We start from the raw sequence: 12,384 nt of genomic DNA, 5'->3' as shown, positions 1-12,384 counted from the left end.
GATCACCGCCCTCCCAGTTTCTGCTCCAGTTATCGTTCTGGGGTTCTTAGCAGAGGTGGGCGTGTTCAGACGGTTAGCGCTCAGCTGTGTGAAAGGAGCGATGGTTGAATCCTGACCTGACGTATGGCTGCCCTGTCTTCTTCCTCTTTACGGATACCAGATTAAACTGTGCTTGACCACGCCCCCCATCAGCTGATTTTAGATCTAACGCTTTCACGTCCAGGGAGCGTGGTGTCCTAGCGCCACGTGTGAAGAGGACAGACGCGATAAAAGGTCTAGAAACTCAACGAGTCCACATAAAAAAATAAAAATGTGTTGATCAGAAGGTCACATATCACGGAGGTGGACAGTCTGGTTCTTGCCCCTGCTGTGAGGGTGGATGATGCTGTTATCTACCTGTTGCAGCGTGCTCAGTCTCACCTGGGTGGCACTGGTGGCTCGGTGCGAATCATGTTTTTTTAGTTTTCCAGTGTCTTCAATGTCCAACCACTTCCTAACACTCCAGCGACCCAAACATTGAATCATGCTCGCTGGTGACCCTGCAGAGGCTCGCTGTATTACTGGTGGGCAGGAGTCAGAGTGCAGAGAGCTGCTGAGGAGCTCGGTGGAGACGTCCATCAGAAATCACCTTCTCCTGAATGTCAGGAGGACAAAAGAGAACGTGGTCGCCTTCCAGAGGAAAACAACTGCGACTAACACTGTGAAAACATGGGTGAGGAGCTGGAACCATTACTGGCATCTGAGTCAGCTAAGGTCAGAGGTCACTGAACAAACTGCTCTCCATCAGGGAAAACATCACAGCTGCTCCCCTCCTCATGACCGAGGCAGCCACAGAGCTTCAATCATCCTCACTGCAATAAACCATACAGTGACAGGTGAACACACACACACACACACACACACACACACACACACACACACACACACACACACACACACACACACACACACACACACACACAGGGCTCCATCAGAGCAGCTCCCAGCGGTGCACAAAGCACTTAGACCTTGTCGCTTCAGTCATCCATCAGCTCGTCCATCCATCTTCCGAGAGCGCTCCGCGGATCTCGACCAGCTCTGCTCAGATGATTATGCAGGAACGCCACAGGAAGTGACCCGGTGTCAGAGCAGTTCAGACCACAGAAATATTTCATACCTTATATTTACAGATGTAAAGTCTCAGACATTTGTGGGTTTACAGGCGTCTAAAGCAAAGCTCCCTCGTTATAAACCCACAGAGACCGCCTCTGTGACGAGCAGATGTTTCAGCGTTTTGGTGCTTTTTCCATCAAGTGCTTCAGTTTTTATTAATAATCACTTTAAAGCTGTTAACCAGATAAGCAGACAGTCCGATCACATGACCCCGTAGCAGCAGCAATCGGTGACAACGGGAAGGAAAAACTCCCTTTTGACAGGAAGAAACTCCAACAGTTGGAGTGAGGAGACGAGAAAAGGGGAGACACGGACAGATCAAAAAAGATGAAGGTTAATAACGTGAAAAACATGAGGTGTGAAAAGAAAAGCCCCGTGCATGATGGGTAGTCCCCCAGCGGCCTGAGCCTGTAGCAGCATAACTCAGGGCCACCTGTCAGCAGCCTGAAGGCTTTCAGGCAGTTTTTACATGACGAGGGATGAGAAAGGTTCAGCACTCTGTCCCACTCTGTTTCCTGTTTCCTGTTTCCTCTTCCTGCTTCTACTCTCTGAATATGTTTTCTGACTTTGAGCATCGTTTGTGTGCAGCGAGTCGTGATGTCACGGATGCTTTTAATGACAGACAAACCAAAATAAATATTAATACTACATTTGCAGAGTGAAGTTCTGAATATGCATTGTGTTTTAAGGGGAAAGAAATCACCATGGTTGTTGTAAATTTATGTCTTAGCTGATAAAGTATGAATGCACGACATCCTGGAAGAAATCACAGCTACTTTATTCCACCAGCGTCTCCTCGAGTGCACTCTTGTTTGTCCTGCCGCCGGGCGGGGGGACTCCTAACAGGGTGGGACAGCTCTGCAGCACTCCTAAATCCTGGAGGAGCTGGAGTGACTTTCACAGGTTACAAAACTGATGAAAAAATGCTTTTATTGCCTGAACGTCAGAGGCTACGTGCATCGCTCGGAGCATTCGGGGACATTCAAACAGTGTCGGTGCAGCGAGACCACGAAACCCGATCCTGGTCTGCAGCCGCGTTCGTGTGCGCGTATCGTATCGGTGTACAAAGCAGCTCGCGTGCATGGCGGACCGCCTTCACGTCACTTTAAAGTATTTGCTGTCAGACTCGGTAAATGCCCGCGGCGCACATCTGCTATTCCTGTCTGCTCGTCTGTCTCTTCTGATTTCTGTCTCTGTCTGCCTCGCTCTGTCATCGTCTCCACTCGTCACCGTGACTTCCTGTCTGCTCGCAGTTTGAAGCTTTTCTTTAACTGATTATTTGGCCTTTAAATACAGATTACAAGTTAACTACCATATACAATCCTCTTATCACACAACACTGTGCTGCACAGGAGCCGCACAGTTTTATGTTTTCTACGGTGGCCTTGAGCCGCAGCTCTCCTTCTTTGGACATCAGCTACTTGAAAATACGCTCCGTGTGCAGGCAGACGTGGACATCTGCAGAACACAAAACAGCTTTATCGCTGAGCAGAAACCAGGAACTGCACTGAGCAGAAATCACAGGAAACGAAACAGACGGGACACACAGCTGGAACACACCTGAGAACTCAGGTGAACTAAATCTAACTAACGACACAGAACAAGCAAAACTGCCTCACACGAGACAGGAGACTAACAAATTAAAGCAGGAAGTAACGCACAGCAAGACTCTGATTACGACGCGTGAGCGTGACACCAGGACCGGGGACAGAGACTGAAGACAGACGGATGCAGAGCTCAGACGGACGACAACAGGGAGCCTAACGGAAGCCTCTGATTGGCAGAGGCTTGGTGTTTCACAAAGCGCCAGTGCAGTGAAAGCAACCCTGCAGAGCCCGGACCTCAGCATCACCGCAGCAGGGTGGGATCATCCTGGCAGCGAGCGCAGCTCACAGTAATCACATCATCGGGAAGCGAAGCCAGCTCCCAGTGTTCCCAGCACGGACACAGACCTGCTCTGGTTAGTCACCGTCTCACAGAGAAAGCTCTGGTTGACACTGCAGCTCGTTTGATTGGACTTAAAACAATAAAAGCATCTTTTCTGAGTGAGACTCATGAATCCTGATTACACAGAGGCCTTCTGTGTGAGTCCTGACTGTGGCTGTGATTTGGTCCAGAGATGGATGTGATGAAGACGGGTCAACATTTTTAGAGAACGATGACCTCTGACCTGTGACAGCGATCGTGGTTTGAGCGTGCACACTGAAAAATGACGCTGCCGTGCGTCATGGAGCATGACACCTCGCCGCGTTTCCTGTTCTCGGAATGAGAACATGCCGACAGTACTCACTAATCAGGAAGTGATGAAAGGCTTAAATTACTAATACTGCCCTCGGTGTGCGTTTGGTGATGTCTGAGCTGAATAAGCCCGACAGCTTCCTCTCCGTGCGCTGAGCGTTCGGCCCTGTGCACTCAAGTATTCTATCGAGCAGTCAAGGACGAACGGCGACTTTAACACACGCTGCAAAGTGCAGCAGCAACACCACCTGACGGTGTCCAGTGTTCCTGAGAGGTGGAGGAAGCTACAATATGTTTATGACTGCTTTACAAACATGAAGCTGTTACTCACCATGGTCGTCTCAGCAATGGAGCCAAAGCTGTTGATGAAAATGTTGCAGGAAACGTTGACGGGAGGACCTGCCGAGAGACAAGGACATGCGTCAGCTTCATCCTCCGCCCACCTCTTCCCTCCTGTGTGTGTTTGATTACAGGACTGGTTTGGGTGCACGTACACCAGTTCAGCCAGTAACAGTCAGTCTACGTCTGCTGTGTGTATGTGTGTGTGTGTGTGTGTGTGTGTGTATTCATATCTTTGTGGGGTCCTGGTCCCCACAAGTTTGAAGGCATCTTTTAGACTCTAAATGTGGTTTAGTGTCAGGGTTACAGTTACAGGTGATGGTTAGGTTCAGGGTTAGACGTTCTCACTAAGATATGAATACTCGGCACGTGTGTGTGTTTACACATTATATATAGAGATACTAAAACGTTCCTTGAGCGTATGAAGGATTACGTGTTTTAAGTCGTGCCTGCAGCCGTTGAACCACAGCCGTGGGGCGAGCACTGCAGGTTTGGGCTGAACCATGAAGCATGCGTCCAGCACGTCTGCCTCCGTCTTAGCTGCACAGCAACGGGTGGAGGAATGTGTGAAAAGATCGCATGCCTGGGCCAACCAGTTGTGGTTTACATCCTGTCTGCTCTGATGTTCAGGAGCTTTGGAGGTTTTAGTGAAGCTTCTGAACATTTGTGCAAACGTTTGTCGCAGCACATACATTCATGTTCTCAGAAGTGCTTTTTTAAATCAAAGTCACTGTTTTTGTGTCAGATTTGCAGAAGTTTTTACGAGTTTTTATGTGCAGACACATAAAAACTCGTAAAGAGCGCAGGTGCGACTGCAGGAAGTTATGAAAGTCAAAGGAAAGACTTCGTGACTGAACAATCAGTGAGAAATAGTTTAGACTTCACATCAGTCTGAGGTTAGTTCAGACAGACCGAAGCTGTGGGACACGCCAGACACGAAATGCAGATTATTCTCATGTTTTTCTTCTTTTAGGCAGAAAGTGAATCATCAACATCGTTTTAAATCCAGTTTGCATTAAACTGTAAATTAATCTTTACTTCAACAGGAAGTCCCGCCTTCACCTCCATGTTCATGTCTCTGGAGATGTGTGTGATGTTCACATAGCAGAGAGGACGTTTGTGCTTCTCACTCATTCGTAGGCTCGACAGACTCTGACAGAGGATGAGCGTCCATGCGTGGAAACAAACACAAACACGCTCTCTGATTGGTGGAAATGTGCTCTCCAGTAATATTATTTATTCTCTTTGCAGCAGTCGCTGTTAGAACGGTTCTTGGATGAACTGATGTGGAGCGCATGAATAAAATCAGGCGCTGTGTGTGTCCTAACGGTTGTGGCAGCTTGGTGTGTTTCTGCGTCTGAAGGAGGAGAAAGTGGAGGTGACATGGCTGCAGGTGTTTCATAATCAGTAATCATGAATGTTTAGCCGGCTTGCTGTGAAGCCGGAGCTGCAGACGTGGAGCTGATTCAAAGTTCAGTCACGAACGCCGGGAGCCGTCTGCATCAAGCGGCTCGGCCCGCCACGCGTCAGCACGTTTCCTCACAGGCCAAACGACTTCCTGCAGTAAACACGGACGTCTCTGTAGTTACCTTTGAAGTTCGGTCTGATCCGGGCGTCGTAGCCAGAAGTCCTCCCCATCAGTTTGTCCAGGAAGTCAGAGGGAGACATCGGGACCTGGCGTGTCCTCACAGCATGGTCCAGCTCCTTACATCGAGCCACGCTGTCACTGAAACACAGCACACGTAATGGTCACGGCATCGCCGCAGCACGAGGACTTTACTTCTCTGCCAACATTAAACGCTTACGTTATGAATCTGACTCCACTTTCAAATTCAAATTCAATTTTTATTTGTCACGTACACAGTCATACACAGTACGATATGTAGTGAAATGCTTTGACAACTGCTCGTGACCTAAAGAAAACAAAAAAGGAAAAGGCTATGAATAAGATAGGAAATAAATATGAAAAATTAAAAAGGGTAAATTTAACTAGGAAGGAATAAAATATAAATTAAGGTTAAAAATGAAATAACTGTACAACACAAATTAGAATGAAGGGTAAATTTAACTGGGAAGAATAAGATAAAATATATAAATTAAAGTTGAAAATAAAATAACTGTACAACAAAATACACAATATAGAACTATATAAGAATGTATGAAGAAATATAAATATAAATAAATATATACACAATAACAGCAGCTGTACAAGTATTAACTGGAAATGAAGAATATAGTGACCAGTGTTGTGCAAAACCAAAGTCCAGAAAGTCCAGTGTGTGTGTAAGAACCATATGTGTGGGTCAGTACTGTGTGGTGGTGTGATTGAGAGACCGTATCGCCTGCGGGAAGAAGCTCCTCCTCAGTCTCTCTGTGTTGGTCTTCAGGGAGCGGAATCGCTTTCCTGACCTCAGCAGAGAGAACAGTCTGTTGTTGGGATGGCTGAGGTCCTTCACCATCTTCCTGGCCTTGGTCCAGCACCGCCTGCTGTAGATTGAGTGCAGGTCAGGGAGCTCGGAGCGGATGGTGCGCTCAGCTGATCGCACAACCCTCTGTAGAGCTCGTCTGTCCTGCATGGTGCTGTTCCCGAACCAGGTTAAGATGTTTCCCGCCAGGATGCTCTCTATGGTGCACGAGTAAAAGTTCCTGAGCACCTTGGAGGGCAGTTGGAAGTCTCTCAAGCGTCTGAGGTGGTAGAGATGCTGTCGGGCCTTTTTCACCACGGTGTTGATGTGACAGGACCATGACAGGTCCTGCGTGATGTGAACTCCGAGGTATTTGAAGCTGTCCACTCTCTCCACTGGGCACTCGTTGATGACGGGGGTCTGGTAGTTCCTCTCCTGCTTAGTGCTGAAGTCCACTATCAGCTCCTTTGTCTTACTGACGTTTAGAAGGAGGTTGTTCCTCTGGCACCAGTTCTCCAGATTCCTAATCTCCTTCAGGTAGGCCGTCTCGTTGTTATCAGAGATCAGGCCCACCACGACGGTGTCGTCAGCAAACTTGATGATGGTGGTGGAGCTGGTAGTGGCCACGCAGTCATATGTGTACAGAGAGTACAGCAGGGGGCTTAGAACACACCCACACTTATTGACACTCGATGAGCATTGGACAGCAGATTCAAACACGCCGAGGACGACGCCTCCAAAAAGCTCCCTCCACAATAAAGTTCAATCATAATTCAGTGCATCACCGCAGCTGAACCGTGGGAGTCGCTGACCGTGTCACTTCTGATCAGCTTTCACATAAAAGCTCACATTTGTTCTCTGACCTTTGCAGGAAATGGTGGAAACCACAAGCTGTGGAGCGCTCTGAGCGTCTGCAGAGCGTGCACGAAAGGATCTGACCACTCTAACATCACGGACGAGTCTGCAGTGATGACACAGCAGCTGGTCCAGATGTGTTTGTGGGAATAAACCAATCAGGCGAGCCCAGAGTTAACATGTTTACAGCCTGATACAGGAGCAGACTAACGACAGCTTTGACCTGATCTTTGTTTTTAACTCAGTTTAGTTACTTTCAGTTTTAGTCTTTTTAAGTATTATTGTTTTTAGGACTTATCACAACAAAAAACAAACATCACGTCCATAAAATCATCATCGGTGAAGCTGTGACAGCAATTTTTACCACATGAAGAAAAACTAAAGGCAAAACTGTGCAACCCCAGAACAGCTGTAGTTAATCAGATAATCAGGCCCCATCTTATCTTAATGACCTTGTAGTACCATATCACCCTATTAGAGCACTTCGCTCTCGCTCTGCAGGCCTACTTGTTGTTCCTAGAGTATTTAGAAGTAGAATGGGAGGCAGAGCCTTCAGTTTTCAGGCCCCTCTTCTGTGGAACCAGCTTCCAGTTTGGATTCAGGAGACAGACACTATCTCTACTTTCAAGATTAGGCTTCAAACTTTCCTTTTTGCTAAAGCATATAGTTAGGGCTGGACCAGGTGACCCTGAATCCTCCCTTAGTTATGCTGCAATAGACGTAGGCTGCCGGGGATTCCCATGATGCTCTGGGTGTTTCTTCTTCACTCACTATGTGTTAACAGACCTCTCTGCATTGAATCATATCTGTTATTAACCTCTGTCTCTCTTCCACAGCATGTCTTTATCCTGTCTTCCTTCTCTCACCCCAAACGGTCACAGCAGATGGCCCCGCCCCTCCCTGAGCCTGGTTCTGCTGGAGGTTTCTTCCTGTTAAAAGGGAGTTTTTCCTTCCCACTGTCGCCAAAGTGCTGCACATAGGGGGTCATATGACTGTTGGGTTTTCTCTGCATGTATTATTGTAGGGTCTACAGTTTACTGGCCTAAAGCTAACAATTATTTTAAGTCTAGTTTTTCAGTAAAATGTAACTAAAAGGTTTATTCACATCTAGTTTAGTTCACATCTATAAAATTCTTGATCTATAGCTTCAGGACATCCGTGCATGTATTTATATAACTCACCTGTTTAAATCGTATTAAGGCTTAAAGTCTGGATTATTAGGGGGCGTGGCCTCTTTGACTGACAGGTGGATGGTGACACAGGTAGCTGTAGCTTCACATCTACTGGACCTCTGGATGTGTTTGTGCTGTTGGAGCATTTTTAATGGCATCATGTGACCAATCACATGGCTGCTGTGACGTTACTGTAGCAACAGAGTGTCCGACAATTATATTACAATTTCAAAGTGATAGAATAAAGTCAACAATTCACTGAATTACTGAGTTTATTATGTATTTATTATGCATGTGCACACTTAGAGCAAAGCTGCTCAGTGCGCTCCTCTAACACTGCGTGAGATGTGTGTTGGCAGATGAGCTGTCCTCTCATGTAAGTGATGTATGCGTGTGCTGCAGACCCATTAATGTCACAGGATATCGTCATGTTAATCACAGTTAATTACAATCATCACTGCTAGCATTAAATTAACACCAACTATACAGATCTGTGTGTGTCTGTGTGTGTCTGTGTGTGTCTGTGTGCGTGTACTCTGGGGTGAATGGGTAGGTAAATGCCAAGGTAAAGCCTGATGATCCTGAAACTGCTCCTGTGCATGTGTGTGTTTGTCAGTTGGGACAAGAGGGAACATATCCAAAAATAACTCTGCACACAACATGGGTCATACTGTCTAACACGCACACACGCACACGCACACGCACACACACACACGCACACGCACACACACACACACACACACACACACAGCTACATCCAAGTGTAGTTTCAGGATCATCAACCTTCACCGTGGCATTTGGATTAGCTTCCATTTAGCCCAGCGGGGACGAAGCTCCCACAGTCTCAGAGACACGACGTGGTTGTTTACCGTGGGTTCGATCGCGCTTTCAGCTCCTCCAATAAAGATGCAGCAGCAGCGACAGCAAAGGCATGAGGACAAACAGTTTGCAACTCATTCATTTGAAATGAGCTGAGGGAGACGAGAGCAACATTTAGACCTCAGACACAAAAAGAAAACAGCAGCAGGTCAGCAGCCTCCTCTCACTGTTCAGTCAGGTCCTGTAAATCACAAGCTGAGGCCGACCGTATCATCGCCTGTTTGCAGGAATAGTTTCTTTAATAACTTCTATAATAGTTCATGTAACATTAAAACACCACATGTCAGCATTCAGGCAGCGTTCACTGAATTTATACCAAACAGCTGCAGCATGAAGCCAAGCTGAAGCACCTGCAGTTCCTCTGATGTCCACCAGAGGCAGCGGGGAGTCAGGCCCATAGACGCCCATGTTAACAGCACAACTGCACCAACACACCGTCTAAGGCAGAGCTCCAGTTTGGTGCACACCGTTAAATTCTAGGATGTTAAAGGGTGTTAGTGATCGGCAGGTGTCTGTGTGACATCATACCTGTCAGCCAGGTGTGACGCCTCCAGCTGCAAATAAAACCAACACACCAAAGCTGAGGCTTTCAGCCTGAACAGAGATGAAAAACATCTGGACACAACAAACAGCAGCATGTGTCTGATTTCATCACGTGCCAGCATCATGTAGGGTGTGTGTGTCTCAGGTCCATCAGGGGTCGTCTGATGGTGGTAACTTATTACATTTCTCGGTTTCTTGTCTGCACGCCAGCCTTCCAACATCCAGCTGTGGATTGAAGCCACGCAGGCTAAAGATGGGAGAGGACCGTTTTTACAGAGACAGAGGTGCATTAAACCCAAAACTGTGCACGTGCCCACAGGCGCTACAGAGTCATCGTGTGACCCGGCGTCTTTCTTTGGACCGTACCGCTAACAGTGACACGCTCAGCTGTCGGCTTGCAGCATCTTCAATCAGACGTTAAGCTGCTTAGGTTGCTGTAGCGATACCTCTCCCAATCTTTGGTTCTGCTCGCCTCGCCTCTCTTCACAACTCTCACCATCTCTCCTCCTCCTCCTCCTCTGGCTTTCTGCTGCTTTGAAACACAACAGGACAGTAACAAGTGATGGAGACGGCACAGCATAAGAGCTGATCCTTATCAATAATGGATGAGCCTTTAATCTGGAAGTACCATCGCGCATGCAAAAGGAACCTCCAGGGAGCAGCTGAATATGTTTACTGTAATTCAGACGGCATTCATTTAAAGTGAGCTGCTCAATAACTGGCACGCACGCACACACGCACGCACACACACACGCACACATGCACACACACACGCACACACTCTATTTGACTCTGAAGCTCGTCTCTGATCGACGCGTCCTGCAGCTGGCAGTCTCACCCAGAACTCGGTGAGACTGCCAGCTGGTGGAGATTCAGCCAATCAGAAACACTCCCTGCTGATTATACTGACCTGTTACTCATGCATCATGACACGGGTTGCACATTTAACCGCAACCCGAAAAAGTTGGCAGAATGTGTGAAAAGCATAAATATAGGATGTAATGATTTGAACATTCCATCAGTGGGAATTAAAGAAGCAACAAAAGTAAGAGTTACTAAAAACAAAACAGCTGGAGGAACATTTTATCATTTTGGCCGTAATCATAAACAGTTATCAGGTATAAAAAGAGGCGGAGCTTCTCAGGAGTTCAGAAAGCCTGACACTCGTGTCTCAGAGACACGAGTGGCTGCAGCCACATGGCAACAGCCTCCATGTACCACAAAATCCAAAGTTTTACACGCAGGGAGCTGAGGGAAGAAGAAATCCCGCATACATGGCGTAAACCTTCCTCACAGAGGCACTGAGCTCATATTGATCCCGCCCTACTAATCAGCTGACGGATTATGGTCAGCTGCTGGAGATATCCTTCTGTACCTGGCAGCGTTGGAGCAGAGTGTGCACGGCATGTCTGTATTTCTGCCCAGTAAACAGCCATACGGTGAAATGCTGCAGATGTTTCTTATGGAGGCAGCAGCTCCCACAAACCCCACAGGATTCAACATCTGCACTCATCTGGACATCCTAACGACGTGTCACCCGCTCTCACCCACCACGGTGCTAAAAAGCGTCCTGGTGAGGATCGGTTCGAAGCGCTGACAGAATTATTTATAACTAGCTCTCTGATTATGCAACAACACGGCTCCGTGAAGCCGACACAAAGAGACAGAGAGAAGAGGCCTTTCGCATCTGGCCGCACCGAGCGGCTGGGAGACCTCGACTTATCCCTCTCATTACGTAACGCCCGTCTCCGTCAGCACGGCAGGAGAGACACTCGCAGCAAAACGAGAAAATAACGTTGATGACAAACTGTCGGTAATCCGTCATCCCGGTGTGTGGGCTGTGAAAAACGAGGACTTCAAAATCATCAGCTGACTTGTGATTTTAAAAGTTGGCAGCAAAAAGTAATTATATTTACCTACAAACGCTGCGGGACACGAGAATAAGGCAGCAACAATTCAAGACAGGAGGAACAATTATACTGTAAGTCGTTTTAAATAACGATGGGCCAATTCTGTTTGCTTTGATTCAATTCAGTTTTATTTACACAGCATCAAATCACAACAACAGTCGCCTCAAGGAGCTTTATACTGTAAGGTCGACCCTACAATAACACATACAGAGAAAAACCCAACAATCATATGACCCCCTATGAACAAACACTTTGGCGACAGTGGGAAGGAAAAACTCCCTTTTAACAGGAAGAAACCTCCAGCAGAACCAGGCTCAGGGAGGGGCGGGGCCACGCTACTTAAAACTACTCAGAGTAGAATTATTTCTTTATCACTTCCTGTCCTGTAAATGTTGGATCGTTATCTCACTATATTAGTGAACCTACAGGTAAGGGTTTGTAGGTAAATTTAATTACATCATAATGTCAGCTAAAACCCAGTGACACCACTATGCTTTAAGAACTTTTCATAAAGCATATTTAAAATGTGCCCAACACAGTGAACCTGACAACAATCTGCTGCGAGCGCCTTAAATCTAGCTGAGCATGAGTGTGACACAGTCATTGATGTTTTAGTCAAATAAAAAAAATCATGTTTTGATAAAGTCTGCAGTTCCTCTGGTGTCCACATGAGGCGCCCGTCAATCCCACATTTACAGCCTTTCTTTTCTGTCTCCACGTTACCATATAAAGCGCCCTGAGGCCGCTGCTGAATAAAGTTCATTTTTTAACAGCACTCCACGTTATATTTGCTCCCTTCGCTGCCTCTTCAGGTGGTCTCACACCCAGAGGGTTGCATAAAAACAGGAAGTAAAAACGGGTGTCAGAGAAACACAGCGACGCTGAGCATGG

At 47.1% G+C, this 12,384-nt stretch overlaps 1 protein-coding gene across 8 annotated transcripts in view; it reads right to left on the bottom strand.

Moving 5' to 3' along the window:
* The window catches only part of glra3 (glycine receptor, alpha 3), a 59,806-nt gene that overhangs the window by 32,450 nt on the left and 14,972 nt on the right, over nt 1–12,384 (bottom strand). For all 8 annotated transcript variants that reach the window (XR_014277136.1, XR_014277137.1, XR_014277138.1 and 5 more), the window contains exons 2-3: nt 5,319–5,455; nt 3,722–3,789 (exon numbers count right to left, since the gene is read on the bottom strand). Coding sequence is in view for 4 of the 8 variants with exons in the window: in XM_082535627.1 (XP_082391753.1) it covers nt 3,722–3,789; nt 5,319–5,455 (205 nt within the window). In the remaining 4 variants the exon portion in view is untranslated. The remainder of the gene's footprint in view (nt 1–3,721; nt 3,790–5,318; nt 5,456–12,384) is intronic.

The sequence above is a fragment of the Aulonocara stuartgranti genome (genome assembly GCF_965226115.1).
Source record: "Aulonocara stuartgranti genome assembly, chromosome: 6".
In the NCBI taxonomy this organism is placed as follows: Eukaryota; Metazoa; Chordata; class Actinopteri; order Cichliformes; family Cichlidae; genus Aulonocara; species Aulonocara stuartgranti.
Note: the sequence above shows the minus strand (reverse complement) of the source record. Positions and strands in the feature narration are given on the sequence as shown.